The sequence below is a fragment of the Guillardia theta genome (assembly GCF_000315625.1).
Source record: "Guillardia theta CCMP2712 unplaced genomic scaffold GUITHscaffold_39, whole genome shotgun sequence".
NCBI lineage: Eukaryota > Cryptophyceae > Pyrenomonadales > Geminigeraceae > Guillardia > Guillardia theta.
The window spans coordinates 169,456-183,351 of record NW_005434635.1 but is presented as its reverse complement, the minus strand read 5'-3'; the positions used below and the strand labels follow the sequence as shown (position 1 = coordinate 183,351).

Sequence of the window (13,896 nt, the reverse complement as noted above, 5' to 3'; positions counted from 1 at the left end):
ATTGGTTTTTCCAACTGGGCACAAAGAGCATGTGTCGATACTCGCAGCACCAGGGGTTGTGCTGAACTTTCCCGCGTCGCACTCCGCACAAGAGGTAGAGCCGCTGGCGTTAGAGTACGTTCCTGGCCTGCAGTTCACGCAAACATCTGGCCACCTTGCTCCAGTCTGTAATCCAAACTTCCCTACGGGACAGTCATTGCATGTCGTTCCCCCCATCCAGAATCTGAACTTCCCTGACTCACAGTTTGTACATGCTGTCGCTCCTGCAGAGCTGTACTTGCCCCAGTCGCATGCAAAGCACTCTCCTCCTTCGCTTGAAAACTTCCCTGCAGGACAGGAAACGCAGACACCGTAGGAGCTGCCAGAAGTTCGCTTCTCGTACGTGGCAGGCGGACAAGGGCAGCAGGAAACTCTCAGAACGCCATTTTCATGCTTCTGGCAGCATCGCTGCTCGTCTGTGGCGATGCAGCTCTGATTTGATGCGGGCTCACAGTGGATGTTGACCATCTCGCTATCCCACACGCACTGCCATCTCCCTTCCGATGTTGAGAGCATGTGAAGGCAGAGGAAGCAGGACAACAAGTATGCCCTTGCCATGTCTTGCCCTTGTGATCAACACAGCAGCTGCTTGTCCCTTGTCGCCGGTTCTTTTGTTTGCTGATCCGCTCCCCAGGTCCGAGTCTGTCACTTCACTGTTTTCCTCAGATCTCCCACTTCTCCTGCTCACTCTCGTGTAGCTCTCCGATCACTTCCTTGCCTGATGCTGCTCGCCTCTACTCTCTCTTCGTCCCTCCTGCCCCATCCTCTCCCGCCTTCGCTCGCATTGCTCTGGGCCGGGCTGACTCCTCACATCAAACCTCACCACCACCACCCTCACACTCCACCCCTACATGAAATATAGTTTTATGGGGTGATGAATTAGGGGGGGTTGGGGTCGAACGAAATGCTCAACAAGCTTGCTGTGCGGGGTTGGGGATGGGCGTATCTGCTGCTGAGCCTGCCACGTGCTTTCTCATGGCGCTCCGTCTTGCGACAACCTACCAAGGCGTCTCTTGATCAAAATGTCAGTACAAGATTTGGCAACATGCATTACCGCAAGCTCGGAAACATGGCTTCGAGAAATCATGCGCTGTTCATTCATGGTCTGGGATCCGATTCCAGCACGTGCTTGCCCTCCCAGAGACTACTGGATGAAGTAAATTGGATCATTCCGGACCTCGCAGGTCATGGGATGAGTTGTAAGCCTCTCGATTTCGAGCCATATACCATGAAGTCACAGGCAGATTCCATTCACCAGATTTTGTCGGAGCAAGGAGTCAAGAATGTATTCATCATTGGCCACTCACTGGGTGGGCCTATTGCTATCGAACTCTGTGAAAAGATCATTCGTGAAAATCGGGACATCACTTTAAATGGTTTGATATATGAAGTAAGTATCTCGGAATCAATCCTTTACTGATCTCGTTTCGGAAGGAGGGCAACATCAACGAAGATGATTGTTTTGGCTCAAAAAAGATTCTTGAAAAAGGCTGTCCTAAAGTTAGCCCTCATTCCGACGAAAAAGAAGCGATGGACTTTGCAATGTGAGTAAGAATCATGCTGGAAAAGAAGCCAAGCATAATTTTGTCAATTAAAGGTGATTCCATTTATCAGGTATGCAAGCTCCAAAGATTTAGTGGAGATATCCTGCTCAGGGGAACTTTTGCCCAGAATAAAGGCTCTGAAGGTAAACAATGGGAGAAACACGAGCTGTGCGTGATCAACATTCTGATGCCTTGTGTTCAAAGGATGGGGGATTACCAATGATGGTGATGTATGGGGAGAAGAACTTTGGCAGATTTTCTTCTGCAACTCTGCTAGAACAGAGCGTAAGAGTCGTGCAGCTTGCACGTGCATCATTCCTGAAGCTTGAACGCGGGCAGGGATTCAAGATCGTGTGGGTTGCGAAAGGCGGGCATTCCATGCACAAAGACGAAGGTATCAAGTTGTACTTGAATGTCGGAACCTTGTTACATGGCTGCCTTTAGGATCTGGAGCATTTTGGGCTAAGGTTGAAGATTTTATCCTCAGCAATATTTCGAGAAATCAATGACAGCATCGATGTTCAGGGCTCCATATCCTGATCCATTGTACACATTCACTTTGTCCCTCACAACTCGCTTTGAATTTTGAACCCCTCACAACTGAACTCTTGTTCCAACCAGAGCTCGATTACTTGCCTTTTGTGACGATATCAACCACCTGCTCATGCTCGTGAGATCCATGGTCAAGTTAGCAATCGGTGCGGACCTCTGGCGGCATGTCGACAAACTGTTGCAGTTCTCTGCTGTGCAGGAGAACAGGGCGTTTCAAACAATCATTGATGTAGGTCAGCAAAATCTTGTGCCTCTCTAGGATTAACTCTGGGTCAGCCAACCCAAACCACTTCTTCGGCGGCAACCCGACAGGGGGAAGTCCAAATTTGTCGTTCAGCTGTGAACGTGTCAATCATGCGATAATGCACAGGGAGAGTGAAGATACCCTATTGTCTAGCTTGTCAAAGTCAGAGAATCGCTTGCTTATCTCCCACTTGTGCTTTCCGAAACCGATCGTAAACTTGTATACTGTGTATTCTGTTGATAGCATGTCCATCATCCATTTTCCCGGCTTCTGTTCAGTTCCGGCTATTTGTGCCTTGAACTGCTTGGGAGGTTCGGACTTTGCGTCATCTTGCCCTTCAAGCTCTATGATCTGCCCTTGACTACCGAGCATCTGCTTCTTCTTGGATCCGAAATCGAAGTCTTCATCTCGAAACTGAGGTTTGGCGTCCTCTTTCCTCAGGTCAGGGTTTCGCATCTTTGCCGAGACAGCGTCCTATCTCAACTGAGCAGCAAGAGGAGAGGTGAGCGTCTGTACTGGGGAGCGAGAGGGTCCAAGGGGAGCAGCCGACGTCTGGAGGAGGGACGAGGTCGAGCAGAATGCTGCCTCGCCTTGACGGACGTGGATGGCGCCGATGGGACGCGATCTCGAGGGGTGGGGTAGTACAAGGATGCGTTGAATATAGGGTACTTTAATAGTCAAATGAGGGGGTACTTAAGGAAAAAGGGGGGGTAGAGAAAAATATCATGGAGAGTACCCTACCACCTTAGCACTATCCATAGCAACGAGGGGGTGGGGTGAGTGTAGATTACATTGATTGACTAAAAACATTTTGAGCTATTTCGAGGAAATCTTTGAGATCTTTGCCCTCGTCCCCGCTCATACATTAAGCCTTTGGTCAACTCGGCGGCCGGGTCAACTCAGGGTTCAACTTGCCAACAGCCGAGAAAATCCTCTCGGCTGTTGAGCATTACCAAAATCGGGATATGAAGAAAGCTCGACAGGCGCTTGTGGGCCATGGCCTCTCCCCAGATCCATTTGAGCAGCTATGGCAGCAAACTCGTGAGAAATTTCCGACGAGACTGGACCCCATTCCTCCAACGCTCCTAGACGCAGTCGGCTCCTCAAGGCAAATGCTAAGTGCTCAGCTCGACGATGCCATCGCCGATGAACCGGCCTCATTGCTTGACAAGATTTTAGATCAGCGAGAGGTAGGGAAATTCCTGCGGCGATTCACTGCTTCCTCGGCCCCTGATCAATTTGGTTGGCGACCATTCCAGCACCTGCGACACATTCTCAGACTGCATGATGATCACAAACAGCGATACATTAACCTCATATTGAAGCCGATCGCGCTGGGAATCCCTTCGGGCGCTTTCCTCGAGGAATACACCAGAGGGGGGCGATTCATTCCTGCTGCCAAGTCAGTGGAAAAGAGCGGAATCCGAATGCCGTTCTCAGTACCCTCATCAAAGATTCCGGAGTGAGATGCCGCGTCCACGTGCAAGGCGTACCCGGCACCAGGCAGAACGTTTCCCAGCATGGCCCTGAAGATCATCATGTAGGGGACTTTGAACTTCCACAACTGATGGCTACTGGCGGCGGATGGCATGGGTTAATCCTGGACTTCAGCATGTCACATGTTTTTGACAATGATGGAATACCGGACCTCGCTCGGAGCAAACTGCAAGCGGCAGCACAGCGGAAGATCCGAGGGCATCGTAATGCATATGCTCAGCACGTCCCGCCAAAGGCCTTTCTTCCCATCATCGCCAGCACTGATGGCCTCTTGCAGGACGATGCGTTGCGCTTTCTGTGGTGGCTGGCGGATCGCTCGGCGAACAAGGAAACGGCAGCGCTGGATGGTCTCTCGGCCTCGCAAGACGTCTCAGGTGATCCGACTTGCAAACGCATTCGGTCCAGGATCTTTCGTCAGCTCAAGGCCTCCCTGTCCTACGCTGCCATCATCGCGGGTGCATCCCGGTATGCGTCTCATTCCTTCGGCGGCGGCCACCGCGACATCGCTGGCATGGCCGCGCGGGGGACTTGTCCTGCGCGCCGTTAAGTGAAGGTATCAGTTAAGTTTGGGGGACAGCAGTCGGCAGGATTGGGTTTGGTTCTCGCTGTCTTTTCTCTTCTCGCCGTTTGGCCTGTGCGACAGTGTCAGGGTCAAGCCTCCTCGACTCTCCTGATTGTCCTCGTACTGATTTTTAACTTAACTTTGAGTAAAGTGCCAACGTTTCGGAGTCGACGGTCTTCCACTGAGAGGGTTCTTCCCGACGGGCCGCTTGGACTCCGTGCACTGCAGTGACCGGCGATTCCGGCGCCGAACGCCACCGGCCGGTCCCCGGGGGGAGGGCGGCCCGGCCCGGCCCGGCCCGGCCCGGCCCGGCCCGGCGTGCCGCAGTGCCGTGCGCCCACTGCGCCCGCGTGAATGTGACCGTACAGTCACAGTGCAATAATTGAATGCACCGGCAGGATCGGGGGGGGAGGACGGCGCCGGCGCCCCGCTGCCAATGCAGCGTAAACTTGACTTGTGATCCGACCGGACATTCCGCAGTGCGGCGATATTGAAGTCACGCTTGAGAATGCGGGGTAGCGGTCACACCCGGACTCCAGTCAACTGCCCGCCGTCCAAGGTTAAGTGTACATGCGACTTTATCGTACAAAAGTAGATTACAGACGTTATCACTGACTGAGCAGGTGAGGAGCGTCTGCTTGCTGGCAGATCCTCTTGAGATGGCCGTAGATGGCAGAGGCTCTTCCTTCCAAGACGCGGCTGAGGGCCTCTAGGGCAGAGAGACCGACCTGGACAAGGAGGATCACAACGTGTGGGGAGGCGAGAGCACAAGGTTCACGTCGAGGTTCTCCTTGATCTGAGAGGTTTCCAGCCGTGTCTGCGGAGCCTCGGGATGCGCGAGCCGGAGGATCTGAGGCTGGCATGAGGACTCGAGAGAGCAGCTGCTCTGACGCACCTGAGCGAGGTGGAGGGCGTTGTTCCTCCCTCTCTCGAGGTCCTTGGCGTCCTTGGCAAACATGAGCATGTCGGTGACCTTGGTCTCGGCCTTCTTCTTCAGGGTCGCCTGCAGCTGCCAGACTGCGTCAGGGGGGAGAGCGAGCATGAGAGAGCGAGAGAGACTTGCCTTCTGGTCCCAGATCAGCGCGATGTCTTGGAACTGGCCGATCATGGACGATACTTGCAAGCCGTCGAGGATGTCACACCTGCAGCTCCTCGTGAGGGCGGGGGAGGACCTCCGCGAGCTCACTTTGACAGGAAAGTCTCGCAGTCCTTGGTCGACTTCTTCTTCAGCATCTTGGAAACTTCCTTCCCCACAATCTTCCGTACCATCACAACCCCAGCAGTGCGCGAGCGGGCGCGTCACCTGCGCCGCGTTGTCCGGGAGGGAGCTCAAGTAGTTCTGCGGAACGAGGGGAGTCAAGCCGTAGAGGAGGCAAGGGCACGGCGAGTTCACCGTTGGGACCTTCATCCGAGAAATCACATCGACGTTCATCTCTCGCGCCTGCACGAGGATGGAAACTGAGACGATGAGACCTCCACGTGTGCAGGAAAAAGTTTTTAACAGCAACCAGGAGGCTGCGGCTGCCTGCTCACCCCCCCCTTCCTCACCTTGGATAGGATTTCGTTGGTCTGGTAGATACACGAGCGAAGGCTCTCAGCCAGATGGGACGCAAGTGGTTTGGGGACGACGGGGGTGTCGACCCACCATTGGTCGCTGCCAGTTGCAGTTGTCTGCCGGATGATGTCACTTCCTCCTCCTTCGCCGCTGGCAAACACACCTGTTGGCCCGGCTGACTCTTCTTCCACGAGATCTTGATGTCCTCCTCGCAGAATCTCGACATGATCTTGCACCGATACAGTGAGGAGAGCGCGTGCAAGGGGAGGAGACGCGTGAGAGATGGATCAGAGATGGTCAGGAGAGAAGGGAGAGGGAGACGAAGGAGCCAAAAGCCAGACCTCGAACAAAGTGGAGTCACATGCAAGGAGCTGAGGGAGCATGGTGCGAATGTCCTTCCTGACTTGCTGCTGCATCACTTCCACGCTCGAGCCATCCGGAAGGATCTGCGGAGGGAAGCGGTCACAAGTCCTCGCTCGTACCTCCTGTCCTCACCTTCACTACAGGCTCGAGCACGACGATCTGTTGAACCGGGAGCAGCAGCCACTCGATCTCCTTCTTCCACTTGGTTTCCACCGCCTTCCCTACAGGCTGTCCACGAAGCGTCAGCTCACCCTGCGAGCATTCCTGCCGGCGACCTGCAGGCGGTTGAGCTGGCCAAACGTCGCAGAGGCCAAGTTGGTGATGGCGAGCGAGATCGTGAGGGCCGGGCTGTCACCGTTGGTCCCTCCCGAGAAATCATTTCCGAGGACGATTTTGGACATGAACGCCTGCAAGTGGAAGTGAGGGAATACAAGATGGTTGAGAGGCACAAAAGGAGAGACGGTAGGAATGAGTATGAGACGAAGGAATAAGGACGGGAAGGTTTGTGGTGGGGGTGGTGGTGGGTAGAGGCCGGTCAGAGGGAAGATTATATGAATGAATATCTGCTGTGAAGACCTTTAGATCTGTCAGCTCCTTGTACGCATGTGAGATATCCTCTTCGTCCGGTTGTCCCAGGATCGCAAGCGACTTCCGCGCGATCTCCTCACTCACACCTCCGAGCTCGCACTCCTCCTTCTTTTCATTCCCCGGGTGCTCCCACTGCACTTCCCCTGTGTCCATGTTGTGATAGTACTCAAAACCGCTGTCATCGTCGATCAGGATCTCCCAGCCCTTGGAGGATAGTCAGCTCAGCAGGCGGCAGCAGCAGACTTACTTCAGGAAGCGGCTTCACTTCGGCGAGCGGAGGATGCGAAGTTTCGTCTCCCAGATGGATTCCCAGCTCGTCATCGCCGACGTTCGAGTCGGTGTGTGGCGTCATCAGGGAGAACGCAGCCGGCGCTTCCTCCTCATCCGCCTTCTCATCCGCCTCCTCATCAGTCTCATCGCTGGACGATGAGGTCTCCTCCTCGACACTGGTCTCGGTGTGGGCTTGCTGCGTCAGCGATCAGATCGACCCTTGTGAACACCCAGCTGCTCACGTACCCACAGATTTTCTTCGAGCGCACGCTCTTCGCTCTCCCCCTCCTCCTCCTCCTCCTCCTCCTCATAGGGTATGATGATTCCTCCAGGAGGTAGCTCCCAAACCGATTCCTCGGTAACGGGACTGAAATAATAGACTTGTTGTGTGTCATCATCGACGAACTGGTACCATTTCGATTCTTCCACCCCCTCTCCAACTCCTACAAAGCAACAGTCAGAAACTGGCTGAGTATCAGCTGTGGAAATATGCTGCAAGGCATGAGTACCTGCTTCGACGGCAGATGTATCCTCCTTAGCTTCTGCTTCAGGCGACCGGATGTCAAGCAAATCAGGAGCAGTCGGCTCCTGTGACTGGTCTGCTTCACTCGATTGTCGATGCCCCTCAGAGCTGTCAACGGTGCCTTGCAAGGTTGATTCCACTTCGCTCACAACTCCAGCTACCACTCCAGCAGGAGACTTAGGCATTTCTTGTTGACTCACAATCTTCGATTCTGGTACGTTGATATTTTGCTCGACATTTGACGCTGGTTTAGATTCGGCCGCCTTCTCAGATTCTTGGTCTAACTTTGTATAAAATTCCTGCAGCTCCCTCGCTACTTTCTCATCGTTTCTCAATAGACTTTCTCTCGAAACTTCGTTGAAACCACTTTCAAAGACCATGGATTCTTCGTCATGACTAACAGCGTCATGTTTCAACGGAACGTCCTTGACCGCAGGGCGCTTCCCCTCCTTCCCCTCTGAATTCGTCTTTGTGCCCTTGTTGGGACCAACAAGAGTCGACTCGAATTGTTCAACTTTGTGCAGCTTTTCCGCTACTATCGTCGAGTTCTCAGTCGAGGTCTGCGCTGATTCCTTCGATCCGTCCTTGGAAGGGTGTGAAGTCTTGCTCCACAGCTCTGGCGGTGATCCAGCTGGTTTCGGAGCTTTCGACATATACCGAGCGCTTACTCTGTTCTTTGCCTTTGATGCCAGATCGCGTCTCTGTGTCAGAGCAAGCTGCTTCGACAAGATCGTCGAGGCTCGTATAGAAAACTTCTTCGCCAATTCGTCGACATCGGATTTGTCCTGTGCTGGGAGCTTCTGGGCCAACACGGTCTTGGCGAGTTGGACAGAGACGCGTGAAGAGGACATCTGATCTCCATCCCCGTTTCCTCTCTCGGCAGGCAACGCCTGTAAGGCGCCTGTCTTGGTCGCCATCTTGTGGGTCATGGTCGGCTGGAAGGCACGCTCCCTCGTCGGGTAGCGAGACAGACAAATCTCTTGCATCGCCCAGTTCAACCTCTTGCGGAGAATGGTGATCCTCACCATCGTTCCCACAGGGCCCAGCAGCAGCTTCCGGATGTCGGACAAGGACATGTTTGCGACGTCCTTGCCATCCACCTTGAGAAAGCAATCCCCGACGTCGATCGTTCCTACCGCATCCGCTGCACTTCCCTCCTTGACGGAGACGACCGTGCACCCAAACTTGCTCCTGACAAACTCGATCCCGATCCCGCAGTAAGGCACCTCCTTCGTGGCCTCTCGGATCGGCTTGTTCCGTGCCATTGAGTTCCGGGACGTATCGACAGGCAGTCCTCGTATGACTGTAGCTTGCGTAACGGTTGACGCAACGGGGATACGCGTGTTCGAGGCTGTATGGGTTATAGTCCTATTGTGTGTGACCGTCGCTTCTCGTGTCGGTGCACTTGGCTGCTGCCTTGAAAGGCTGGACTGAAGGCTTCGCGCTGAGGTAGAAGATTGAACGGTGGAAGAGTCGCCCATCGACGGCATGACGAACCCCCCACGGGTCAGCTCGACATTGATCTTCTCACCATTTCGAATGAGGACAAGTCTGCACTTGGACTTGGGCATCCCCATGATCTTCTTCTTCACGTACTCGAGCGTGGTGGTCTTGTTGAAGACGTGCACTTTCTTGTTGGTGAGGGAGTAGATGATGTCTCCCTCCCTCACTTTCCTGCTCGCATCCGCCGGACCTCCTGGTGCTAGTCCTCGGATCACGATGTTCCCGTGCCCATCGCGCTCTACCTTCATCCCCAGCCCACATACCTTCACCTCCCCGCCGCTCGCCATATCCAACTGGCACTGGCTAGCTGTAGAAGACCTTTCGTCCTGCCCCTCATCCCCCGATCTGCCCTATGGTCTAAGGGGGGATGCGGGTCTCCACCAAGGATGGGGAGTGAGGGGGGATGAGGATCACAATACATACAAGGACCATGGTGGCGGCCGTAAGGGTAGTGGTGATGGTGGTGGCAGCAGTTGCGGTGGGAGGAGGACAGGGAGTGAGCGGCTTCTCGATGCAACCGGCAATGTCGCTCGGATCTGCTCGGCACCTCTCCTCCTCTCCTCGATCTCTTCCTGTTTCGCTCGCACGGGAGTCGTCGGCTTTCCGCTTGAGGATGCAGGAGAGGACCGGGGGGGATACCAGGAGCGCAGAGAGTCGTGTCAGCATGCCCTCCACGGTTGTGATCGCATCGATCTTGACGGCATTCCCCCTCGCCGCTTCTGCGGCTGCACCGGAGTGGCTCGAGCCAACCAGGTCATCGTTGGACATCGGTCTCGCGCTGTTCTCGCTCCTCTTCTTCCTTCGAATCCCTCTCACGTGGTACCCGCAAATGGATCTCAACCAGTTTCCTCAGAACATCGTTGCCTGGTATGCACACATGTCGTTTTGTTTGTTCTCTCCTCTCGCATGCCGTCTTGTGTGATCGCCTCGCTATCTGGAAACTCTACCTTTTCCTCATCCATACGTTGTCTCAGGCCGACAGAACCCTTCTGCAAGCTTGTTCGGCTGGCAGTTCCGCCTCTCTTTGGTGTTGACATCAGTCCTGTGAGAAAATGCTCTGTGTCTTACAAGTCACTGATTCTGTCTCGAAAGATTGTTCTCTATGGCGTCCTGAGTTTCATCCGTGAAATTTTCCTCGGACAGCAGGGGGTTCTGACTATGATTGCAAATAAATGAGGGTAGGGTTAGCCATGATACGTGACGTCACAGTCATCGCTTGATAGTTGTTGTTTACAACATAGGCACAGTACATTCGCATAGTCTCAAACTTTAAAAAAACGTCGTGACCGCAATGCCGCTGCGAGCAGCTTTGAGCCTGCATGGAGGGCAACCGAAGAGGAGGAGTGGTATGACCGAGACGGCATACGCGAATGAATGCTGCCACAACAACTGCAGTCAGAAAACAAACAAACAGAAGGGACGAGAAGGGCACAACAGAGCACAACAGACTAGTGAACTCACGCTTGCTTCCCAAAATTGATCGTCGTGCCTGCAAGAGTTCCGGGTGAGTAGTCGATATACGCAGCTCGTGTGTACTCACGGAACGGAGAGACGGGGACTCGCTCGTACGACCTCCTCCCATGCTTGTCCACCTGGCATATCCTCATGATCTTCACGAATCTCGAACTCAGGTCCTCACCTTAGTCAGCCTGTAGGTTCCAGGAAAGAGCTCCGAAGGGTCTCCCTCGGGCGACCAGTCGAACTTCCCGTACTTTGTCTCCCTGCAGCAGCGTGAAACACTGAAAAGGAAAGAGGAGGAGAAGTAGGGGAGGGGAGGAAAAGCAGGGAGAGGAAGAGGATGGGGAGAGTTGGGGAGGACAGGATGAGGCGGCAGGGAGCGGACGCACCTGTCCTTGAGGGTCTCGGTGAATTCTTGCGGGGACACAAATTTCCTCTCCTTCAGCCTCTCCTCCAAGTTCCTGCGGCAGATGGGGTCAGCCAGTCCCCTCCTCTCCCCGCCTGAACCTACGCTGCCTGCGCGATGTGGCCGGTGGCTCCTGCCACTTGGATGCTGTAGAGCGTGGCGGCCAGACCGGAGCCATAGCTGAACATGAGGACACGCTTGCCCTTGGCCTGCTCTTCCGTGTCCACTTGCGCCCCAGCCTTGGGCTTGTGCCAGTTGTGGATGAGGGAGAGGAGGCCTGTGTACATGGAGGCCGTGTAGGAGTTGCCGAGCTCCTTTTCACTCAAGAGTCAGCGGAGCCTCGAGGAGCAGGCGGAGAAAACCTGAGGGAGCAGGACGGACGGTTCGACCTTGGCAGCGTACCTAAGAGGAGGGAATGAGCAGGTGTGCAGGCTCAGAGACGGGGGGAAGGGGAATCACATGGGTCGGGCAAGCTCGATGAAGGTCTTCTCAAGCTCCTTGTTGTCATAAGTGTTCTCTGGGAGCAGCTTCTTGAAAGGCTCGAGATCCTTCTCTGCTCAGCCAGTCAGTGACTATCTCCTCCAGCTCCTCTTCTCGCCGTTCTTCTTGAAGATTGGAAGGTCGGGGTTTCGGAGGAAGTCGTTGTAGAGCATGCGGGCCCCCGACTTCTTGACGAGCTTGTTGTACGGGGAGTGAAGCACCTTGGAGGGTGACATAAGTTGACAAGAGTCGACAAGGTAACTGAACAAGGAAGAACGGGAAGGAGCACGTGCAGGAAGGAGGGCACGAAGAACTTGTGGCGGAGATGAGGACAGGGAACAGACGAGGGACTGAGACTGACCACTGAGTCAACTTGTCCCAAGTTGAAAGGAGTCTTGTTGGCGCTCTCGTACTTCAATGCGAACCTTCGATAACAACCTGAGCAGTATGGGATGAGCAGGAGCGAGACGGGCTGAAATGAAAGTGTGTTGGAGACACAAACTTCTTGTCTGTCGCAGAGGGGGAGGGAAACGAAGAGATGACAGGTTTCAGACATGGAAGCAACACCAAACACACAGCGTGCAGAAAGGCAAGTGCAAATACCATCGAGAGCGCGCAAGTAGCATACGTTGCTCTCCTGTCCAAACACAGTGGGGTACCTACACCACACGTCAGGCTCGATTCCTCAGCAACAGCGCTCATCTCATACTCGCTGTCCAACTTGGGCTTGTAGAAGTCGTAAGCGTCTTCCATGTGGCTGGCACGGATCGACCCCATGGCAAGAGGAGCATCGCGCCCGATGAGCATGGCGACTGCCGCACACCCGCCTGTCGGACGAGCCGGACCTTCCTCGTACACTGCAATGTCTCCACAAACAACCAGGCCGTAGCTGGGAGGAGGAGCGACGAGGAGAGCAGGAGAAGGGGAGAAGGAAAGCGAGAGTCAGCTCAAGACAGGATGGCATGGGGAAGCAAACGATGAATACCGTCCATCCCATGCAGAACTCTCAACCCAGGAGCTGTCAAAGGAAACAAGTCAGAAAATGTACACGGCACAAAAACGGGCAACTACATGGTATTCAGCAAGGCAGCCGTTCCTCCATAGCAAGCGTTGATGTTGTCAACTCCTTCGAGGTCAAAGTTCCCATGGGAGTTGAACAGCTGGCACCTGCAGGCCCCCTTGTCAGCCCTAACGCAGAGGGTGAAGGCAAGAGCGATCACAGGCTGGTCTTGACGGACTTTGACTTGTCAATGAGAGTCTCTGTGCCAACTTCCAGCCTCCCGATGTCAGTCGGAGCGATGTTGTACTTCTCGAGCAAGTTCTGCGCGCCTTTGAGGTCCATCACCCCGCAACCATATTGGCGACGTACCGCAACGGCTGTCATGCAAACGGAGTTGATGTCCTCCAGATCGTTGCAGAAGGCCATGTTTTGTTGTCTGTGCGCATATCGTGAGACCGTCCTCGATCAAGGTCAGCATGACAGACCCCAGGCCGATGGTGAACTTCCCTTCCTTCTCACCCATGAATCTGCCGCACGAGTCAACGCGTGTATGCCCCTGACTCGACTCACTTCTCCAGCTCAGATTGCCGCACGGCAGTTCGGGGGAAGTAAATCTCCATGCCGATAATGCCGACCATCTGACGTGAGGGCAAGGGCTCAACGGGGGTACCTCGAGGTACTCACTCAGTACCTTGGAAGATTCGGCAGTGACGAAGGCCTCCGGATCATCTCTTGGGATGGTCATGTTGCTGAAGAGCAAGGTCATCTCTTGGAGAAGATGTAGGTGTCTCGATCAAAGCTCGAGATCTCTTACAGCCAGACATTCTCTTGCTTTTTGATCTAGTTCTAGCTCATTTAAAAAATTGCTGTAGCGAAGAAACTGCATGACTTGTTTCTAGCTTCACGGATTCGCTGAGCGTTTCCACTCTGAAAATCGTTCTTCTTGACTCTTTGCAACAGCAAACTCGATCCATGACATTGATATCTTTTTCGCTGCGCACCTGCTTCCCTTTCCTTCCTTCACGCCTTCCCACCATTCCCCTCTGTTTGCCCGTCCCCACTTCCCACCTTACCTCATCCCCCTTCTCTCTCCTGCTTCGTTCCTTCTTCGTGCGCATCCATTGGCTCGTCATCGTTCCTCCCCCTCCCCCTCCTCCTTCCCCTCCCCCTGCTCCGTCCCCTTCCTCCTCTTCTGTGCCATGAAAGCGCGTGCTACGCATAAGGGGACCTCGTTACCACCCCCCGTTGATGTCCTCCCATTTCACCCTACATTCATACCATGTACCCCTTTTTTGATAGTCGAATATACCCC

General features: G+C 54.3%; 7 protein-coding genes across 7 annotated transcripts; 2 read left to right on the top strand and 5 right to left on the bottom strand.

Annotated features, from left to right (window-relative positions):
- Positions 1-9: 9 nt before the first annotated feature.
- On the bottom strand, positions 10-345 carry GUITHDRAFT_54286 (hypothetical protein; the record flags this gene model as incomplete). Its single annotated transcript, XM_005831547.1, has 1 exon — positions 10-345. A coding segment is annotated over one exon (336 nt), but the record flags the coding sequence as incomplete, so codon positions are not given.
- A 763-nt stretch (positions 346-1,108) lies between these two features.
- Positions 1,109-2,092, top strand: GUITHDRAFT_109399 (hypothetical protein; the record flags this gene model as incomplete). The annotated part of the gene is made up of 6 exons (XM_005831546.1): positions 1,109-1,429; positions 1,474-1,583; positions 1,654-1,726; positions 1,788-1,868; positions 1,923-1,977; positions 2,028-2,092. 6 exons carry the CDS (start codon positions 1,109-1,111, stop codon positions 2,090-2,092), a joined length of 705 nt encoding a protein of 234 aa, XP_005831603.1.
- A 30-nt stretch (positions 2,093-2,122) lies between these two features.
- Positions 2,123-2,968, bottom strand: GUITHDRAFT_163505 (hypothetical protein). Its single transcript, XM_005831545.1, has 3 exons — positions 2,521-2,968; positions 2,290-2,472; positions 2,123-2,241 (listed from the first exon to the last, which is right to left on the bottom strand). The coding sequence occupies exons 1-3, from the start codon at positions 2,833-2,835 to the stop codon at positions 2,212-2,214; spliced, it is 528 nt and encodes a 175-aa protein (XP_005831602.1). The 5' UTR covers positions 2,836-2,968; the 3' UTR covers positions 2,123-2,211.
- Positions 2,969-3,613: 645 nt separating this feature from the next.
- GUITHDRAFT_109397 (hypothetical protein) lies at positions 3,614-3,916 on the bottom strand (the record flags this gene model as incomplete). The annotated part of the gene is made up of 3 exons (XM_005831544.1): positions 3,614-3,641; positions 3,693-3,774; positions 3,823-3,916. 3 exons carry the CDS (start codon positions 3,914-3,916, stop codon positions 3,614-3,616), a joined length of 204 nt encoding a protein of 67 aa, XP_005831601.1.
- Positions 3,917-4,020: 104 nt separating this feature from the next.
- GUITHDRAFT_152925 (hypothetical protein) lies at positions 4,021-4,572 on the bottom strand (the record flags this gene model as incomplete). The annotated part of the gene is made up of 2 exons (XM_005831543.1): positions 4,021-4,250; positions 4,282-4,572. Coding segments are annotated over 2 exons (208 nt in total), but the record flags the coding sequence as incomplete, so codon positions are not given.
- A 5,332-nt stretch (positions 4,573-9,904) lies between these two features.
- GUITHDRAFT_72077 (hypothetical protein) lies at positions 9,905-10,416 on the top strand (the record flags this gene model as incomplete). Its single annotated transcript, XM_005831542.1, has 3 exons — positions 9,905-10,107; positions 10,215-10,284; positions 10,333-10,416. The coding sequence occupies 3 exons, from the start codon at positions 9,905-9,907 to the stop codon at positions 10,414-10,416; spliced, it is 357 nt and encodes a 118-aa protein (XP_005831599.1).
- Positions 10,417-10,697: 281 nt separating this feature from the next.
- On the bottom strand, positions 10,698-13,222 carry GUITHDRAFT_157929 (hydroxymethylglutaryl-CoA synthase; the record flags this gene model as incomplete). The annotated part of the gene is made up of 15 exons (XM_005831541.1): positions 10,698-10,832; positions 10,880-10,961; positions 11,088-11,159; positions 11,210-11,418; positions 11,467-11,536; positions 11,678-11,805; positions 11,946-12,022; positions 12,188-12,243; positions 12,294-12,473; positions 12,570-12,602; positions 12,656-12,751; positions 12,805-12,905; positions 12,954-13,020; positions 13,070-13,111; positions 13,155-13,222. 15 exons carry the CDS (start codon positions 13,220-13,222, stop codon positions 10,698-10,700), a joined length of 1,416 nt encoding a protein of 471 aa, XP_005831598.1.
- Between the last annotated feature and the right edge of the window lie 674 nt (positions 13,223-13,896).

Coding starts and splice junctions, on each gene's coding strand:
- GUITHDRAFT_163505 (XM_005831545.1), bottom strand. CDS start 2,835: ATGCGAAACCCTGACCTGAGGAAAGAGGACGCCAAACCTCAGTTTCGA. Junction 2,473..2,520: donor TTGACAAGCTAGACAATAGG/GTATCTTCACTC, acceptor ACACGTTCACAG/CTGAACGACAAATTTGGACT. Junction 2,242..2,289: donor TTGTCGACATGCCGCCAGAG/GTCCGCACCGAT, acceptor GAGCATGAGCAG/GTGGTTGATATCGTCACAAA.